At 41.1% G+C, this 21,695-nt stretch overlaps 1 protein-coding gene across 1 annotated transcript in view; it reads left to right on the top strand.

Moving 5' to 3' along the window:
* The window catches only part of LOC122808760, a 1,224,833-nt gene that overhangs the window by 1,008,406 nt on the left and 194,732 nt on the right, over positions 1–21,695 (top strand). The window contains exon 10 of the mRNA XM_044079786.1: positions 6,850–6,999. Within this exon, the coding sequence (XP_043935721.1) occupies positions 6,850–6,999 (150 nt within the window). The remainder of the gene's footprint in view (positions 1–6,849; positions 7,000–21,695) is intronic.

Genomic DNA, 21,695 nt, shown 5'->3' with positions numbered 1-21,695 from the left:
AGAGAAACAGACAGGCGCGCACACACACACACACACACACACACACACACACACACACACACACACACACACACACACACACACACACACAGACACAGACACACACAGACACACACACACACACACACACACACACACACACACAGACACACACACACACAAACTCACACACACACACACACACACACACACACACACACACACACACACACACACACACACACACACACACACACAAACTCACACACACACACACACACATTCACACATGCAGATAAACATTCACACATACACATACACATTCACACATACACAAACACATACACATTCACACATACACAAACACATACACATAGTGACACACTGACACATACATTATGTCAACATTCTGACAGCATCTAAAGATGCATAGTGATAAGAATGAGTCTTCCTTGCATGACATCATAGGTTCATAGGTAGGTACTAGACTATTGGCCCTAGGGCCTATATAAGCCTAGCCAAAAGGTACCCTGGCTTTCGACACCCAATAAAATTATTTTCCTGTGCCACTGTTGAGCAGAGCCACAGAAGTGATCCCTGGGGTGAATTTCCTATCCCCATCCAATCATCAAGATTTTTCTTGAAGGGTGCTAATGAGGAGCTTTGTTTGATATAAATAGGTAGTTTGTTCCAGAGTATGGGAAGTCTCTGGGACAGGAATCTATCCCTCCAGCATGTTCTGTTTATTGTGGTGACAAGGTTTAGGTCCCTAGAGCATGTAGCTCCTAGGGATTTGGATTTCTTTAAGTGGAGCAATATGCAATGGAGTAAAGTTGCAGTTTTTTTAGACGGTCTGCGTAGGGCATCTGTTTGGTGCCGGTAATCCTCTTTGTGAGGTATTTCTGCAGCCTTTCCAGTTGTTGTAGATGTCTTTTGAGGTACATACCAAAAGGGGCATTGTACTATATAATGGGTCTAATGAGTGATGAGTAGAGGGGAACAATGACCTCTTTTTTTCCTGGATGAGAAACCTTTTGTGATGAGGTGTGCCACGTAGAAGGATTTCCTGACTACTGTGGCGATGTGATTATCAAAGGAGAGACTACTGTCCACCTGTGTCCCAAGGTCTCTTATCACGCTTTCAGTGTTAAGTAGACTACCGCCTATGTGGTAGTTCATGGGTACAGAGTTTTTACCAAAAGGGATGACAATGCACTTTTTGGCATTGAGCTTGAGGCCATGGCTTTGACACCAGGCATCTGTTTCAGTGAGGCCCTTGTGTAGGATGTCCACATCTTTTGGAGTTTTGATTATGGCTCCTAGTTTGCAGTCATCTGCGAACTTCGTTAGCCAAAGACCTTATGTGTTAGCCTGTACTTCAGAGAAGTAGGTACCAAACAGGAGAGGACCCAGGACTGAACCCTGTGGTACTCCACTTGTCACTGGTCTGAAGTTGGATTTGGAGTCTGCTACTTTCACAGCATGGGTTCTGTCAGTCAGCCAGTTGGCAACCCATCTTGTGACATAGGGATTTATACCTAGTTTAGTGAGTTTATCTATAATTCCAGAGTGGGGGATGGTGTTGAAAGCCTTGGCAAGATCTAGATAGGCTGTGTGAACCACCTTACCCTCATCTACAGCGTTGGTGACTGCTTCAAAGAAGTCTATCAAGTTTAGGAGACATTATCTGCCTTTTACAAACCCGAACTAGGTGGGGTCCTGAGTTTGGAGATTACCAATGTCATTGTTTATAATTTCCATGATGATACGTTCCATAGCCTTGCAGACCAGGATCATCAGGCTAATGGGGCGGTAATTTCCGGGGTCCGTGGTGGCTCCCCCTTTGTGGAGTGGGATAACCGTTGCTGTGTGTCATTCAGTGGGCACATAGCCTGAGGTGAGGCTATGATTGAACATGTACTTAGGTGGGGTGCCAGTTAATTCTGTAGTTCATGTAGAACACAGCTTCGGATGTTGTCAGGTCCCATGGATGCTGTGTTCTTGGCTTTGGAGAGTGTGTTTTTTACCTATGCAGCCGTGATTACAGGAACTTTGCATTCTTCTGGTATAGAGATGGGCCCTTTAGAGGATGAGAGGGGGGTAAAGTTAGCACTGAACCTATCTGCCAGGATGTTGGCAATATCAGTTGGTTCTGTATATTTAGTGCTATTGTGCTGTAACTCAGAGCAGATCTGAGTGTTGCCATTGAGATTCTTGACATAGCTATAGAATGCTTTGTGGTTGTCTTTAGAGTCAGTGGTGATTTTGTTTTTGTAACTAGCTTTGGAGGATTTTATGAGGGATCTCAGCTTCTTACTGAGGCTGACCAGGGAGTTTCTCCAGTCATGGGATTTTACTCTTTTTTGCAACAGTTTCTTTCTTCTGTTGTAGAGTTTGTTTATGGCAGGGGACCACCAGATTGGCTTCTTTTGGAGGATAGCATCTTGGTTCTGTTAGGGATTGCATGATCCATGCACTCGTGTAAGTGCTTATAAAGTGCATTTGTGTAGGATTCAGCAGTCATACCTCTATTGTTCGTCAGCATGGGTGTCGTGAAGTTTGCCACTTCTGTCTTAAGAAGTGTGAAGTTGGCTTTGGAGAATTTTTTTACTGTGGTTTCCCTAATGGGGGGTGGGAGAGGGATGTGGATGTCTAGGGTGATTAGCTTGTGGTCGGATCTGACCAACGAGGAATTGACCTCTGGTGTGGAGCACCGGTTGCCATGTTGGTAATAACCAGGTCTAGGATATTGCTGCCCCTGGTGGGGGTGTGGATAAGTTGATGCAAGGCATTGGAATTTATGAATTCCAGAAAACGTTGAACACAAGATTTGGTACATGAGTAGTTTTCCCAGTTAATGGTGGGGTAGTTGAAATCGCCCATTATTAGGGTGTTAGGTTGTACCCTAATATTTTCCAGTGTATCAAGAAATGAGGAGTGGGAATTCTGGGGCATGGTGGGGGATCTGTAGCAAGCTACAATTTGGATTTGCGGTCTTGCCCAGAGTTAGTTGCACTTGGATAATCTCGGATGGATTATGCCTAGCAACTAGCCTGGAGGTGTGAATATCCTTAAGGAATATGGACACGCCTCCGCCTTTAGTGTTTCGGTCCAGGTTAGGTGGCTGAAAGGTGTGGTATGAATTATAGCCTGGTAATGCAGGGGTACTCTCTGGAGTCTTGAACCAGGTCTCGGTCACTGTACAGATGTCGATGTTCTCCATTTTAAGGAGTGCCTCGAGTGAGTGCATTTTGAGGTTTAAACTTCTAGCATTGAGTAGGAATACCCTCAGATTCTTCTTGCATGTACCTGTTACGGTGGTGAATTTGTCATTTGAACCTTTCCTAAAAAAGGCACTATAGGGGTGGCTAGAGCTTTAGCCAGTATCTGGAATCCCAGGGGTGACAGGTGCAGGCCATCTCTGTCAAAGCATTGTGGTTTGTCAATCATGTCATCCCAGGCAGACAGATACTGGATCCCCTTAGAATGAAACCAGAATCTTAGCCAATTGTTGAAGTCAATCATTTTGTCCTTGTACTGTGGTATCATTCTGGGTGATGGCAGGATGCTACTCAGGGCTAGGGTCATACCTGCCTTGGCTACAAGATCGGACAGCTCCTCCATGTCCCTTTTTATGTAGTCCAGGGAGGTACGTCTCAGGCCATTCACACCAATATGGACAATGACAGAGTCATATTTGTACTTGTTGTGGAGTGACCTGAGTGCATGCGTTATGTGGTGGATCCTGGCACCCAACAGGCAGCTGACAGTAACTTTCTCCTTGTTTAGCCTGGTGAGTGGAACATCAGTGTGCCTGAATATAGAGTCACCTATGACTAGAGTGTTGGGTACGTTGTTATGCCTTATGGACTGTGGTTGAGTGGCACACTGAGTTTGTGGGCTGTGTGTCATTTGGGTTGTGTTGGGGGGGGGGGGTGGAGGTTTCTTGTGTTTTTGCTTTGGAGGTCCCTGTTGCTTGGGCAGGTTTTTACTGAGAGCCTCCGCGAATGTAGGTGTGTGTTTTGTGTTTCTATGTGTGTGTTTTGGTGGTGTAGGTTTTGAGGGACTATGTGCTGAGTGTGGTGTGGTGCAAGTGTTTACCTTCTCCTCTTGACTGTCTAGTCCAGTCTTGGGTGAAGAGAGCTTTGCTTCCAGTTTGGCTATATAAGTGCATCACTCATAGGTTGTAGTGTTGGGTGGTAGGAGGAGAGGGTTGTCTGTGTACATGAGGCAATTACTGCATTGCCCCAAGATGCCCAGATTCATCAGGTAGACAGGAGAAAACATCGGGAGCTGACCTTTAGACATGCCTGGATAGGTGCTTATTTGTTAAGTACTAGAAACTGTTCTCCTCTGGACAGTGAGGAAAGTGAGTGCTGTAGTAATTTGTAGCTTATTTAGTGCTTACAATAAGTTCTGAACAAGTGCTGAGCTCAAAGAGACAGACTTGAATGCTGAAACTAAAAAAACTGGCTAGTTCTAAGAAACAAAATTAAGCTAGAATCAACACAGAATATACTGACAATGAGGCTGTGATAGTTTGTTCAGGCCACCATTTACCTTATGCACAGACTTCAGTCATACAGAATATATCACGTGTGCCAAAATACAGATTTCCCCTACAATATATTTGTCTCAGATTGTGCCAAAACAGAGCCCATATCAAACTGAGCTAAGGTACAGTCTGTGCGAACACGCAGTTGTCAAAGATTGTAGCAACACTGAGCCTAGCTCACTCTGTGCCAGTGATTTACAAAAACTGAGAAGCTTTACTGTCCATTGTCAGTTGTTGGTCATTATTCATCAGGGGTTAACTCCAGTACACAATGTGCTGTATAGCAACTGCTCTATACTGCACAATGCCTTAATGCTGTTAACGCCCTTACTTGTAATCAGTGCTGAATAGAAAACACTTCAACAAAGTCTGGAGTGTACCAGATTTCACTCTGTAGATAAAATGCCAAACTAAAAAAATCCCATCAGGAAAGAATAAACATTTATTTTTTCAAAATAATATTAAGTATATATTATACATGGGATCACTTTCTATAATCAAAACTCCCATGTGTTGGCATATGCTTTGTCAACACACTGTGGTTAACAGGTATGTCAGACTTGACAATCCTCAGGGTAGAGGAATATGCCAGTACTCAAAGGACTGTGCAGTCTCAGAATTAGCATATATAATTAGTCTCAGAGTTAACATATATAATTAGTAATGGGTGTGCAGTAATTTTGTTTTGCACATGCCTTACAGCATGTGAATTATGGTGTCAATGTGAGTGTGCGCGTGTGTGTGCCTTCCATGGCGCCGGGCTGGCAACTTGACACCGTAAAACTCTACTGCCAATCATGAGTGGACAGGTGATCCGCTGTGGCGACCGCTAACTGGGAAAAGCTGAAAGAAGAAGAAGTTCTATACATATAAAATGATGAAAAAAGTCAAAAACCAGTATTTTAAGCATCATGTATAACACATCATTGTATACCCAGTATCAGAATCAAAGTCAATTACTTTAATAAGTGCTCAGTGATGGGGAGATTCTGCCCACACACACACACATGCACACACACGCATACACACACACACACACACACACACACACACACACACACACACACACACACACACACACACACACACACACACACACACACACAATATTTACTACACTTAATTCAAAATCAAATAACTTTTAAACTGAAAATGTGACTACTGGGGAGGGAGTTGTTTACCCAAGAATGATTCCCCTTGATAATGTCAGACAACAATTTTGTGAAATCTTTTTTCACATGGACACAAAGTATGCATTGTTATTGAAAAGCTGTGTTCTTGTTGTGTGGAAGAACCTTTTAAACTAATCAGAAAGCTTCACTTCTAGATATCAGTATAATCAGCAATAACTGTTGGTGCATCTCAGGTAAAGGGCAAGCGCCCCCTACTGACTTCCACTGAATAAAGAGTGTTTTCAGTGTCCAAGTTATTCAAAAAAAGTACTCATTCCAAAAACTGATTAATAGCTCCCTCAAATACCTTGGCTTCTTTTTTCAGTTTATGTTTTTAATGCAATTCTGGGAGGTCATGCACAATTTTCCTTATTTGGATTATAGATATATAGATACGTAGATATAGATGTATACAGATAGATAGATAGATAGATAGATAGATAGATAGATAGATATGTAACAATTTGCCAGGGTGTTTGCCAGGATGGTGAATTCAAAATACACCAACACTGAAGATGTGTGACAAACCTCCATGGGGTCTTCAAATGAGAATGAACAGTGTAAAACAATGTGTATGGTACAGATTAGCACCAGGCCCGTGTGGGCCATTTTAAGTCTAGCTAATTAGCCTCATGTGAGAATCAAACCCTGTACTTTATGCCTTTAAGGCAAGCAGCTTAACCATTATGCCAATCTTCCATACCACTTTCTGTACCTAGCTCATTTACATTTAAAACTATATACTCCATATGTGACAGTTCCTGTTTCTTGTGATGTCAGTCCTTTCTTCACAATTGTGGAATACATTACAGTGATGTAGAACCAACACACTACCACTCCCAATCTATCAGCTACCTAATAGTATCTCTTTTGATAAAAAAGTGGCTAAAACTCCAATGTTCCCAATTACATCCATTATCAGTAATTTCATTCAACATGCAGATATGTGGTATCACACAGACTTAGTCCCCTGCAGTTAAATTAAAGGCACTCAGTCTCTTCTGATTATTGTATATAGTTTGTTTTCTTCTCTCTTTGTGAAAATTATTTAGAGCATGATAAGATGTCTTGGATTTGTAGCTATTTAATTGTAAATTGTCCCATGAAAGTTCCAAATAAACCTGTCTGCTGTTTTGTTCCAAGGTCTTTAGGGGTGACAATGTGGGAACTGTTTGAATTCGGAAGTCAGCCTTATCGCCACTTGACTGATGAGGAGGTTCTGACATTCGTTGTAAAGGAGCAGCAGATGAAACTAGCAAAACCTCGTCTAAAAGTGACTCATTCCGATTATTGGTAAGTACTGACACTAACAATGGGCTTCAGCAAGATTTAAGTGTGGTACTTTAATGGTGTAAATTACTTAGCCTAACAATAAATGAGAGTTTAGTAACATTAAACAGAGTTGTTTTCTGACTAATAATATGGAAGTAGGCATATGAGAGATGAGTGTAGCTAACCTGATTGAATAAAAGGTAAAACTGATGAAAATACAAGATTTCCTTTATAAAATAACTTTGAAAGCAATACTTAAAATAATACAGAAAAATTCAGCAATCCTATTTTATTACTTTCTTTTAGCAACTCATCCCTACTTTGAAGGGTGTTTGAGCCTAGGTGCTAGAAGAAATGAGTACAAAATTTCTTATTGGAAAGAAATTTTGATGTAAAAAATTCAAGGTCTTGGGCGATCCAAACTTCATGTGCTACACCTGGGTGGACCTTTATCAGAATCATTTTACTCATATTGTCATTTCACAGGTCTTCCATTATTTTATACAACTCTTTGAACACGACAATGTGTTTCCTATAAAAATTCTGTTTCTTTAGGTAAAAACATAGACAGTCTCTGATTAGAGCATCTAAATTAACAAAGTTGAGATGCTTCTCTTTATCAAAACTACCAATATGAAAATGTTATCAAAACGTAAATTAAAGGTCATGCTGCTAAACACTAGGAGTCTAAAACCTGAAACTGCATCATTGCAAGCATTCTTAATCCTGGATGAAGCTGACATTTGTGCAGCCACAGAAACCTGATTCAATGCTGCGGAGAGCACTCCAGCCATACCAGGTTACTCATCCTGTCATTCATTCAGACCCCAAACCTCAACATGAGGTTCTTCCAGAAATTTTCTATACTTGCAACTGTATTTATTCTTTTTCCACATTTCTTGCCTTCTCATCTGGTACTTCACTTTATATTCTTTCTATTATTTTTTTGGTACATTCAGTTGCTGCCTGATTTTTATCTACTTCTGGTTTAGTTTCCATTCCTGCTTGACACCGGGTATATGCTTCTGCTAGATTAGGCAGGGAAGTCATCTTACATTTATTTTCCTCATGTTTCAAAACTTTCACTACATTTGGGTCTTGTGAGGTCAGCAGATATGTGTGAAGTCCTACAATTGCAGATCTATGCATGTAATCAATTTCAAGGAGGCCCATCCCTCCTTCAGAAAGGTGAACATATAATCTTGGTATGCACTGATTTTTATAAATTATTTGGTGAGCATGAAGGATCATTCTTGTTTTCCTATCTAATCTGTCCAGCCCCTTTTGGGGCAAGTCAATCACGTCAAAACTGTAGGTTAGGACAGGAAGAGCAAATTGATTTATAGCTTGGATTTTGTTCCTAGATGTCAATGTTGTTTTCAGTATTAATTTAAGTCTTCTGAAGTACTCCTTACTAAGTTTTATTTGCATGTTTTATTGTTGATCCTTCATTATTTCCCAAATATTTATACACTTCCTCTTGCTCAAGTTCTTTTATATCACATTCTTGTCCCAAAGTGATGTTTTCTTGGTGCTGCAGTTTTCCTGCTTTAAAGGTTGCTTTTGCACATTTATCAAGACCAAATGACATTCTTATATCATCTGAAAAAGTTTTGACAACTTGCAGTTGTTCTTTCAGTTTCTCATCTGATGACCTATACAGTTTCAAATCATTGACAAAGAGAAGATGAGAAGTCATTAGACTTTCTTGTTTTCTAGGAGCCAAATTATAGCCATGATCTAAACTGTTAAGTAGACTGCTTAATGGGTTAAGAGCAAGACAGAATAGCAGCGGTGACAGAGGGTCACCCTGGAATATCCCCCTTTGAATTTTTATCCCTGGGATAATAATCTGTCCTTTATCATGGTTTAATTGCAAAGTGGTCTACTACTGTTTCATGGTCACTGTAATGTAGTCAATCAGTGTAGGGTGTATCTTATACATTTTTAAGCACTCTTTTATCCATGAATGTAGGGTACTATCAAATGCTTTTTTATAGTCAGTCCATGCCATACTTAGATTCTTCCCCTCTTTACAGTTCTCCACTATGACTTTATTTAACAACAAATGATCCTTTGTTCCATGTGACTGTCTTTTATTGCCCTTTTGTTCTACTGCCATAATTGAGTTTTCCTTTAAATGACTATAAACTCTGTCGGCATCAATTCCAGTGTATAGTTTATATGTCATTGGAAGGCAAGTTATCGGTCTATAATTCTTAGGGTAGCTTGCAGGTTCACTCTTAAGTAGGAGCATTGTTTTTCTTGTTGTTAGCCAGGTTGGTGTCTGCTCGAGGTGCGAATATAAATAATACTTACTCATGACTAAATCTTCATGCAAAGATGTTAATACTTTTAACCAGAAGTTAGGTACTGCATCTGGGCCTGGGGTTTTCCAATTAAGAGTCTTTTCTTAACTTTGTTTCAATCTCTCTGGTTGTTACTTCATCCCATTTCATATCCTGTACCTTTAAACTTCTTATTTTTTCTTTTACTTTTACTATCCAATTAGCATATTTGTATGTTTCACAGAATCTTCATAGATATTGCTCTAAAATGTATCTATTTCTTCTTTTTTGGTGGTCCTTCAATTCCTTTTATCTTATTTCCCAATTCTCTAAAAAACCTTTTTGGATCATCAATAAATTGATTATTTTGTACTTTTCCTACAAGTTTTTCACCTGTACTGAGATTTTTAGTTATTATTTGTGATAGTGCATGATAAATCCTGATCTGTTCTAATGCTGCGCATTGCTTTTATCACGTCTGTCTTTGAGTATTTTTGTTGATCTGTTCCCTCTTCTATACTCTTCTAAGAGTGACACTTCTTGTCTTAATTGCTTTATAGTTTTCTCTATTTGATACTTCCACAATGGTATTCGATTTCTCCCCTTTCTGTCCTTCACTACCCTGTGTTCTTGTGGTAGAACCTTATCAGTTATTAATTTAGTGGCACAGTAATATATCCTGTCTACTTCTGTTATATCACATGAATCCCTATGGACAGTCCTAATAACTGTGTTCATTTGTTTTATCAAACTTCTGACTTTTTGTTTTTTATTGACCTTCTGCAGTCTGTTTCGTTCATTGATTTTAATATGTCTATCTATCTCTGTTAAGTCAAGTAACTCTTCACTTAGCTTGGTTTCTTCTAGACTGAAGGGACATTTTTTGTTTTCCATTTCCTGTGGGCATTCTATAGAAAGTTCTATTTATCTTCCTGTGGCACATTCTCTTCAATTTCATCCTGTGACATCCATTGGTCTTTCATATGAGAACTCACTGACCTATCACTCTTCAACATTAACTGTGTCAGAGTTTCCACAGTTTACTGTTCCTTCCCTTGCTGTCCAGCTTCAGGTAGATGTTTAAACTGGTTTTCTGTGGAAGGCTCCAAAATATCTTCATATGGCACTTGACCAATTGCTTCCCATTCCACTGGTTTCCCTTTTATTTGGAGTTCCGCTGCTCTGTCCTGTTGTGGTGCTTTCTGAATTAGATTTTCTACAGTGAATCCTTCACTTTGGAGGTGCTTCGTGACCTCAGTTTCTATTTCTTTAACTTCTCCATTACTGATCTCTTTTTCTACTTTTCCTCTGTTTTCTTATTTTTTGTATTGTAAAGTTTTCCATGACTGGATTACTTTGCCTGCATTTCTCTTGAAATATCTTTGGTGCTGCTCTTTTTGTATTGATTAGTTTTGCTTCTCCTTTGCATATATATTGCACCATATCAAATCTCTCTTTCTTTCCCATGTACATATTTCTTTTTATCCTTTTCAAAAATATCAAGGTTTTGTTGTTTACATTTTTGCACTTCTTCAGATGCTTCTTCATCCAAACAGATCAAAGTTTCTTGATCTATATACTGTTTTTCAAAACTCTGTGTTATTAATGAGCCCACATTTTTCTTTGAAGCTTCTGACAGTTTGTCTTGCAGAAGTGTTTTTCTTCTAACTTATCTCTTAATCTTTATGTATATCTTGTGTCTGAAAATTTGCATAATAGTAACAATACATAATTCTTTCTTATCCTCAATAGTGCACTCTATCATCTTTATGGCTCTTCTTTGGACTATCAATTTTTGTGATTTTTGTGGACTGCTACTTCCTTCTATAACAGGGGGGTGGCATCCTCCCCCTGGGGCTGGCCTGGCCCCATTGTAGGAATGTTTCCATATTTTGATGATTCTACACTGCCAATTTTTCCAGTCCTGGCACCAGTGCGCCTACCAGGATTGGGCAATTGTTTTATCCTGGGTCTCGTGCACCCAGCTGTCTTTTTTAGCTTTTGACCTACTTCTTCTGTCCATGATATATGCTATACAAATACAGTCTATATATCAGTGTCGCATTAGTGAGAATTTGTGAAAAACAGGGTTCACCTCATGAAAGTACTCACCAAGACATGAGGATGAATTCAATATCAGCAGTACCACTCCCCTTTTCTTGCTGACTTTTCATCTGTCCATTCAGACCCCTCATAGTGATAACTAATAGTATTTTAACTAGCATTGTTGCATCCATGACCCTGACTGTAATATTATTTTCTCTAGAATTTCATTTTGATTTAAAACATCAGCTTTTTTTTACATTAAGCTTAATTATGTACTTCTTTCAGCTTTCCAATAACTTCTTCACATTTTTAACTCAGTTATTGAAATTTTTACATCACGGTAAGGTCAACAGACTAAATCTCTCTGCCTTGTCAGACACTTTTCCGTATTTCTGTAGAATTCTGCTTGAATCAGGCAAGGCCAAAGACAATGGAAAGACAATGGAAACTCACTTGTAGAGTCCAAGTAGTGAAAAACTCTCTCAAATGTTTTCTAGACTTTCCTATAAACTTCTGGTGCTAGACTTTACTCTTCCAACTTGGAAAACCATGAGCTTCCCACTAAGCTATCCAATTCATTCTGGACCCATACCATTATGTTCTAGAATGAACTTCTAATTTTAACTCCTTGTAGCAATGGCAGACTCTGACATTACTATCTTTCTTCTGTACACACACTGCTACTGAGGAATTTCAAATTTGCAGTCTAGTTTTGACTAAACAAATCTTTTTTTGTGCAGTGTTTTTTCTAAAGGCATACCTGTCCTACTTGAGAAAACATTTCTAATTAATATGTACCTATAGTCATAGTGAAGTCATCAGAGACATATTTTGTAAATGCATATAGCACTTCTCTGTCAGTATACTCTAGTTCTGTTGGATGATTATTCTAAAATATTGTCAGGTCCTATATTTCTCTGTCATCATAGTCATTTTCCAGTAAATAAGCATCATTCCACACCTTAATTTGTGTGAAACAACATGCTTTAGCATTCACTGATCGAAGATATATTTTGTAGAATTGCATAATATTATTGCTATCTGCAGGCACACATTTGTGTAATGTAAGTGACCTGCTATAAAATATAAAACATGAGTGAAAGATCATTTGTGTGAATGCTAACTTGAGCATGTTCTGGTTGCAGGGGGTCATGAACTTTTTATTTAAGTGATTTTATTTTATTGTTAGGATAAGGGAATAAAGTTAGACAGTTAGAGTGTGTGTGTGTGTGTGTGTGTGTGTGTGTGTGTGTGTGTGTGTGTGTGTGTGTGTGTGTGTGTGTGTGTGTGTGTGTGTGTGTAAGGTAAGTGCCCAAGCTGTGTTGTGTAGTGGTGGTATCAGGGAAAGGGCTTTTGAGGTTAAGCTGCACGTTATGGATAGGGGCAAAAGCGGGGTTAGGGTTAGTATGTATTCTTAAACTACAGCAGGGGCACTTTTAAAATGGTCATTTTTGTTCATTTGCCACAATAATCATTTAAACAGCTGGGCAGTGAAGTCAAAAAACTGTTAGGTCCTTGATAAGTCAAAGTAAACTCTCAAAAACACATTAATGAAAAGCCACACTCAAGCTTTTCATTTCAAGGTTTTGCTGTTCAAGATTTACATCAATGAAACTGTGCAATACAGCTTTAAAAGTAATTGTTTCATCAATTATGCTGATCTGAGTACAAATATTGTACGTGCCTTAGACAATAAATCTAGTTCATTAACAGATGACCATTTTCAGTAAGGCAACAGTGTTTCTGATGTTTAAGAGTAATCCTGGTTGTCCAATTTAACCAGTGTATTTTTTGTTCCTTTATGAATTGTTGATAATATATGTTCCCTGAAAGGGAAAACTGTTAAAAAAAACATTTAAGACAGCTTGTTGTCAGCATTCCAAACACCAGCTAGTAGAAATAAATTTAATTGGTCTGACTGTTGGCGCAGAGAATTAGAAGTTATTATACTATGACTGACCAGTAATATTCAAAAAGGAGTACGCTGATTGGTCAGCACAACCAGCATGCCCATTGTAAATCTGAGAATATACTAATGGAAAAAGGTCCAGTCCATAAGAATATCCCAAAAATGTACTTTTCTTTCTTTTTTTTTTAAATAAATTTACAAAACCGAAGACCTCAAATGAAGAGAAAGAAAGAAAGCCTTCTAGCGTATCAGTGGGAGTGGTAAGCACTAGATCGTCTGTCTACCACGAGAGGAGAGGTTCTTGGCCCAGAAATTGTAGTTTATTGACCATTTGGACAGTTTGTCCATCTCTTTCAACTTTCTGGTTTAAAAAAACATATCTGCGTTTGTTTCCCATCTTTCCTGTAACTAACCTACTGGGTAGCACTAGAAAGCCTTAAACTGATGCAAGCCTTCTAGCTTAGAAGAGAGACTTTGGAGTGATTAAGTATCAGTTTTCTATACTTTCTTGCTGTACTTAAGTGTTTTCCGCCTAAACACAGACTTTCCAGTGTTTATTGTGATTTAAAAGCTTGTTTTTTTCACATATTATACTTATTTGACTGCCTGCACTTTTAAAAAGTTGTTTTTTGTTTAAATAATTTGTTTAACTGTTGTACGCTACACACTAAAGTGCGATAGCCTTTTCTGATCATTTGTAGTCGTTTAAAGTTGTTTTAAGTGTATTTTTTTACTGTTTTTGCCTTATCTTTTCAAAAAAACAAAAAAAAAATCCTTGTTTCCCACCTAGCTAAGCTAGTATAGTCCAGTTTTCAGGCTGGTGCTGAATTCAGGGCTGTGATAATAGTTTCTGAGTTGCTCATACCTTACTTGGATAGAAAGAAGTTTCTCTGTTCACCTGTGAGAGAGGGGAGCTTTGAGCAACCTATCTGTCCCTGGAGGAGTGGTTCCAGCCAGAAGTTAGTAGTTTATTGGCCATTTCAGGCTAATTTCTATCTCTTTCATTTCCCTACTATAAAAACTGCGTTTGCACAGTTTTGCACTGTGCAAACACAGTGTGTCGGTTAGCTACGGTTAAATTATTCCCGTCTCCACTAAGTCTCCTATTCAGTTTTTCCGTTGAAACTAGTCTAACTCTCAACCTAAGCACTCAAAAAGCATCTTACAGCCCAACACTTGCTCAGATCTAATAGCAAGCATTAATATACCCTGACACTGATTGCCCAGCATGGCAAGACTCTTTATTCACCCCTCACCAACAAAGCGACTAAGCAGCTCACCCTACTATTCAGGCATGACCAAAGGGCAACTTCAGGTGCACTCTCCAGTCTAGCTGGTGAATCTGGGTATCCTGAGACAATGTTACAACTGCCTCATGTACACAGACAACCCTCTCCTCCTACCAGAAAACATTAACATATGTGAGAGATGCAATTATACAGCCAAACTGAAAGCTAAGCTGTCTCCACCCAAGACTGGAACAGACAGTCAAGAGGAGAAGGTTAACACTTGCACCACACCTCCAGCCACACACAGACCTACTAAAACCACACTGGCAAAAAATACACATAAATACACAAAATCATACTCGGAGGCTCTAAATAAAAACCTGCAAAAGCATCAGAGACCTCCAAAGCAGACATCCAAACAACCTGCACTTTCTGTCACAAACCAGACAACACATAAAACACAAAATCAGTGTGCTGCACAATCACAGCCCTTAATGTGAAATAACATACCTAACACACTAGTAATAGGTGACTCTATAGTCAGGCACACTGACATCTCACTCACTAGGCTGGACAAGCAGAAAGTTACTGTTAGCTGCCTGTCAGGAGCCAGAATCTGCCACATAACACAAGCACTCAGGTCACTCCAGAACAAGTACAAATATGACTCTGTCATTGTTCATGTTGGTGTGAATGACCTGAGATGTACCTCCCTTGACTACATGAAAAGAGACATGGAAGAGCTCTCTGATCATGCAGCCTAGGCTGGTATGACCCTGACCCTGAGTATCATCTTGCCCTCACCAAGAATGATACCTTAGTATAAAGAAAAAATGATCAATTTCAACAATTGGCTAAGCTTCTGGTGTCATTCAAAGGGGATCCATTGTCTGTCAGCCTGGGATGACATGCTCAACAAGCCGCGTTACTTCACAAGAGATGGTGTGCACCTGCCACCCCTAGGCTTTCGAATACTGGCCAAGGCTCTTGTTGCCCCCATAGTGCCTTTTTTAGGCAAGGTTCAAAAGTCAAACCCACCTCCGTAAACAGTACAGTTAACAAAAAACTGAGGGTTATACTACTCAATGCCAGAAGTTTAAATCTCAAAATTCATGCGCTTGAAGAACTCCTCAGTATAGAGAACGTTGACATCTGTGCAATAACTGAAACCTGGTTCAAGGCTCCAGAGACCACCCCAGCACTACTGGGCTACAACTCATACCACACATTTCAGCCACAGAACATGGACTGTGACACAAAAGGAGGGGGGGTGTATCCATATTCATCAAGGATACGTACACCTCCAGGTTAGTGGCGCAGCATGATACCTCTGAGATCATCCATGTGCAACTAACATCGGGCAAATCTGCAATGCAAATTGTGGCCTGCATCAGATCGTCCTCCATGACCCAGAACCACCACTCCACCTTTCTGGAGACACTGGAAAACATGAAGGTCCTACCGAACACCCTGATATTGGGCGATTTCAGTTATCCTACCATTCACTGGGAAAACTACTCGAGTACAAATTCCCAGGCCCAGTGTGTCCTGGAATTCATCAACTCAAATGCCCTGGATCAGCTGGTAAACTTCCCTACCAGAGGTGAAAACATATTGGACCTGGTCATCACCAACATGGGCGACAGGCATTCCACACTGGAGGTCAACCCGTCACTGGTTAGATCAGACCATAAACTAATCACTCTGGATGTCCACATCCCACCACCACTCCCAACTGAGGAAACCACAGTAAAAAACTTTTCTAAAGCAAACTTCACCTTACTTAAGACAGAGGTGGTAAGTTTCACAGCCCCCACGCTAAAGGACAGCACTGCCCAAGATGCAGAAACCTTTACAAATGCACTCTATGAGCACCTACAAGAATGCATGGATCGTGCCATCCCTAGCAATACCAAGACTCACTCCTCTAAGAGAAGGAAACCATTTTGGTGGACCCCTGCAATAAACAGGCTATACAATAGAAGGAGGAAACTAGTTCAGAAAAAATGCAAATCCCAAGATGGAAAGACATCCCTGATCAATATCAGTAAGAAACTAAGGTCCCTCATGACATCATCCTAGGCTGACTTCAAAAGAAAAATAGCCAAGGATTCAAAAGGTAACCACAACCCTTCTTTAGCTATGTTAAGAATCTAAGTGGCAACTCGCAGATATGTACTAAACTAGTGCAAAATAGCACAAAATATACTGAACCTACTGATATTGCCAACATCCTGGCAGATAGATTCAGTGCAAACTTCACCCCCTCTCACCTCCAAAAGGGCCCACAACAATACCGGAAAAGTGTAGTGTCCAAAAAATCACAGATGCACAGGTGAAAACAGCCCTTTCAAAAGCCAAAAACACAATGTCAATGGGACCAGATGGTGTACCAGGATGCGTCTTGCACGAAATACAGAACAAACTAACCCTGCATCTAAACACACTGTTCAACCTCAGCCTCTCCACTGGCTACATGCCCATAGAATGGCGCACAGCAGCGGTTATTCCTCTCCATAAAGGAGGGGCCACAACTGACCCTGGTAACTATTGCCCCATAAGCCTGACTAGCCTTGTCTACAAGGCTATGGCGCGCATCATCATGGAACTCATTAACAAAGACATTGGGAACCTCCAAACACTTGACCCGACCCAGTTCAGCTTTGTTAAGGGCAGATCATGCCTACTAGACCTGGTTGACTTCTTCGACACAGTCACCACGGCCATAGATGAGGGAAAGGTGGTTCACACAGCCTACCTTGACCTCGCCAAGGCTTTCGACACCATTCCCCACTCAGGTATTACAGAAAAACTCACCAGCCTGAACATAAACCCATACGTCACGAGATGGGTTGCCAACTAGCTTACAGACAGAACTGACACGGTAAGAATAGCGGGCTCCAGGTCCGACTTTAAACCAGTCACAAGTAGTGTCCTGCAAGCCTCAGTCCTGGGACTCCTACTGTTCGGCATATACTTCTCAGAAGTACAGGCAAACACAGGAGGACTATGGCTAACCAAGTTCACTGATGACTGCAAACTGGGAGCCATAACTGACTCTCCGGCTGATACGGACATCCTCCAAAAGGGCCTTACTAAGATGGACACCTGGTGTCATAGTCATGGCCTCAAGCTAAATGCCAAAAAAATGTATAGTCATCCCATTTGGGAAAAACAAAACATCCACGAATTACCACATAGGTGGCAGCCCCCTTAATACAGAAGAGGTAATAAGAGATCTCGGGACCCAGGTAGATAGTAATCTCTCCTTTGACAATCATATTATCAAAGTACTTAGGAAATCCTTCTATGTGGCCCATCTAATTATAAAGGGTTCGCATCTAGAAATAAAGAGGTTATAGTGCCCCTCTACTCTTCACTCATTAGACCCATCATAGAGTACAATGCCCCATTTGGGATGTACCTCACAAGACACTTCCAACAGCTGGAAAGACCACAAAAGTACCTCACCAAGATGATTACTGGTCTCAAACATATGTCCTATGCAGCCTGGGATGCACAAGGCAGTGTATTTCTTTGTGCCAGTCCCAAGCCCAGATAATGGGGAGGGTTGCGTCAGGAAGGGCATCCGGCATAAACTTTTGCCAAATCATACATGCAGACAACAGTACAGAAATACATACCAGATCAGTCGAGGCCCAGGTTAACAATGACCGCCACCAGTACTGTTGGCCAACAGGGTGCTGGTGGAAATTGGGCTACTGTTGGCCGAAGGAGGAGAAGAGGGGGAAGGCATGCCCGAAGGCAGGTAAAGGCTAGGACTGTAATAGTGAGGGTCGGAACTTTGAATGTTGGCAGTATGACTGGTATAGGGAGAGAGCTAGCTGATATGATGGACCAAAGGAAGGTTGGTATATTGTGTGTACAAGAGACCAGATGGAAGGGGAGCAAGGCTAGGTGTATCGGAGGTGGTTTCAAATTGTTTTATCATGGTGTGGATGGGAGGAGAAATGGCGTAGGCATTATCCTGAAGGAACAGTATGCTAAGAGTGTTTTGGAGGTGAAAAGAGTGCCAGATACAGTGATGTTTATAAAGCTGGAAATTGATGGTGTAATGATGAATGTTGTTAGTGTATATGCTCCACAAGTTGGGTGTGCGATGGATGAGAAAGAAAAATTTTGGAGTGAGTTTGATGAAGTGGTGATGACTGTACCCAAGGGTGAGAGACTGGTGATTGGCGCAGATTTCAATGGGCATGTTGGTGAAGGGAACAGAGGGGATGAGGAAGTGATGGGTAGGTATTGTGTTAAGCAAAGGAATGCAGAAGTTCAGATGGTAGTGGATTTTTCGAAAAGGATGGACATGGCTGTGATGAATATGTATTTTAACAAGAGGAAGGAGCATAGGGTGACATACAAGAGTGGAGGAAGATGCACACAGGTGGATTATATCTTATGTAGGAGGGCAATGTTTGAAGGAGATTAGAGACTGTAAAGTGGTGGCAGGGGAAAGTGTAGTTAGGCAGCATAGAATGGTGGTTTGTAGGATGACATTGGTGATTAAGAAGAGGAGGATGAGTGTGAGGGCAGCACCAAGGATCAAATGGTGGAAACTGAAAAAGGGAATTGTGAGGTGATGTTCAGGGAAGAGTTAAGACAGGCACTGGGTGGCAGTGAAGAGTTACCGAATAGCTGGGTAACTACAGCAGAGCTAGTAAGAGACATGGCTAGAAAGGTGCTTGGTGTGACATCTGGAAAGAGGAAGGAGGACAAGGAGACCTGGTGGTGAAATGAAGACGTACAGGAGAGTATACAGAGAAATAGGTTGGTGAAGAAGAAGTGGGATTGTCAAAGAGATGAAGAAAGTAGACAAGAGTATAAGGAGATGAGGAGCATGGGAAAGAGAGAGGTGGCGAAGGCTAAGGATAAGGTGTATGATGTGTTGTATAAAAGGTAGGACACTAAGGAGGGAGAAAAGAACCTGTACCGATCGGCTAGACAGAGGGACCGAGCTAGTAAAGATGTGCAGCAGGTAAGGGTGATAAAGGATAATGAGGGAAACATACTCACAAGCAAGGAGAGTGTGTTGAGCAGATGGAAAGAGTACTTTGAGGGGTTGATGAATGAAGAGAATGAGAGGGAGAGAAGGTTGGATGATGTGCAGATAGTGAATCATGAAATGCAGTGGATTAGCAAGGAGGAAGTAAGGATAGCTATGAAGAGGATGAAGAATGGAAAGGCTGTTGGTCCAGATGGCATACCTGTGGAAGCTTGGAGGTGTTTAGGTGAAATGGCAGTGGAGTTTTTAACTAGATTGTTTAATGAAATCTTGGAAAGTGAGAAGATGCCTGAGGAATGGAGAAAAAGTGTTTTGGTACCGATTTTTAAGAATAAGGGTGATGTGCAGAGCTGTAGTAACTATAGAGGGATTACACTGATCAGTCACAACATGAAGTTATGGGAAAGAGTAGTGGAAGCTAGCTTAAGAAGGGAGGTGATGATTAGTGATCAGCAGTATAATTTCATGCCAGGATGCCAGGAAAGAGCACTACAGATGTGATGTTTGCTCTGAGAGTGTTGATGGAGAAGTACAGAGAAGGTCAGTAGGAGTTGCATTGTGTCTTTGTGGATTTAGAGAAAGCATATGACAGGGTGCCTAGAGAGGAGTTGTGGTATTGTATTAGGAAGTCAGGAGTGTCAGAGAAGTATGTAAGAGTGGTACAGGATATGTACGAGGGTAGTGTGACAGCAGTGAGGTCTGCTGTGGGAGTGATGGATGCATTTAAGGTAGAGGTGGGATTACATCAAGGATCAGCTCTTTCTTATTTGCATTAGTGATGGACAGGTTGACAGACGAGATCAGACAGGAGTCTCCGTGGACTATGATGTTTGCAGATGACATTGTGATCTGTAGTGAGAGTAGGGAACATGTGGAGGAGACCCTGGAGAGGTGGAGATATGCTCTAGCGAGAAGAGGAATGAAGGTCAGCAGGACTAAGACAGAATATATGTGTGTGAATGAGAGGGAGGATAGAGGAATGGTGAGGATGCAAAGAGTAGAGGTGGCAAAGGTGGATGAGTTTAAGTACTTGGGATCAACAGTTCAGAGTAATGGTGAGTGTGGAAGAGAGGTGAAGAAGAGAGTACAGGCAGGATGGAGTGGGTGGAGAAGAGTGTCAGGAGTGTTTGTGACAGACTAGTACCAGTAAGAGTGAAAGGGAAGGTCTACAAGAGGGTAGTGAGACCAGCTATGTTATATAGGTTGGAGACAGTGGCATTTACAAAAAGGCAGGAGTCAGAGCTTGACGTGGCAGAGTTGAAGATGTTAAGATTTGCACTGGGTGTGATGAGGATGGACAGGATTAGGAATAAGTATATTAGAGGGTCAGCCCAGGTTGGAAGGTTTGGAGACAAAGCCAGAGAGGCAAGATTACATTGGTTTGGACATGTGCTGAGGAGGGATGCAGAGTATATTGGGGAAAAAGATGCTAAGGATGAAGCTGCCAGGTAACAGGAAAAGAGGAAGGCCTAAGATAAGGTTTATGGATGTGGTGAGAGGGGACATGCAGGTGGTTGGTGTGACAGAGCAAGATGCAGAGGACAGGAAGAAATGGAAACAGTTGATCTGTTGTGGTGACCCCTAATGGGAGCAGCCAAAAGAAGAAGAAGAAGAAGCCCGACTGAAAAACCTCTGTCAGTACTCAGTGGCATATTGCTTACTCAGAGGTGATCTCTGCCTGACTTACAAAGCTATTTGCAGTTCAGAATTGATGGACGTGCTCCACCTAAAGAAATCCAAGTCACTGCGAGCCACGTGCTCTAGTGAGCTAAACCTCACCACAACAATAAATAGAACATGCTGGAGGGATAGATTCCAGTCACAGAGAGTCCCCCATGCTTTGGAAGAAAATTCCAAATTACATCAGGCAGAGCCCCTCACTCACAGTCTTCAAGAGAAACCTTGACGAGTGGATGGGTAACAGAAAATACACCCCTGGGATCACTTCATTGGCTCTGCTTGACAGAGGATCAGTTAATTAATCAATGGGGCGGTGAAAGCCGACACACTTTGGCTAGGCTTATAAATGCCCTCGGGCAGATAGCCTCATACCTACCTATGAACCTATGAACAAGGGAGATGGCACAGAGAAAAATAAAAGGATAATCAGGTACATTCTGCAAAACGAAAGAAACGTACCAGATTATCATTTTATATTGTCTGTTCCAGCTCTCCTGAATGTTAAAAGTCTCCTGGTTTCTTTTTCCTTAAAAAATAAAAAAAAA

The sequence above is a fragment of the Protopterus annectens genome, chromosome 1.part1, assembly GCF_019279795.1.
Source record: "Protopterus annectens isolate FY-2018-M chromosome 1.part1, PAN1.0, whole genome shotgun sequence".
Lineage (NCBI taxonomy): Eukaryota > Metazoa > Chordata > Ceratodontiformes > Protopteridae > Protopterus > Protopterus annectens.
Note: the sequence above shows the minus strand (reverse complement) of the source record. Positions and strands in the feature narration are given on the sequence as shown.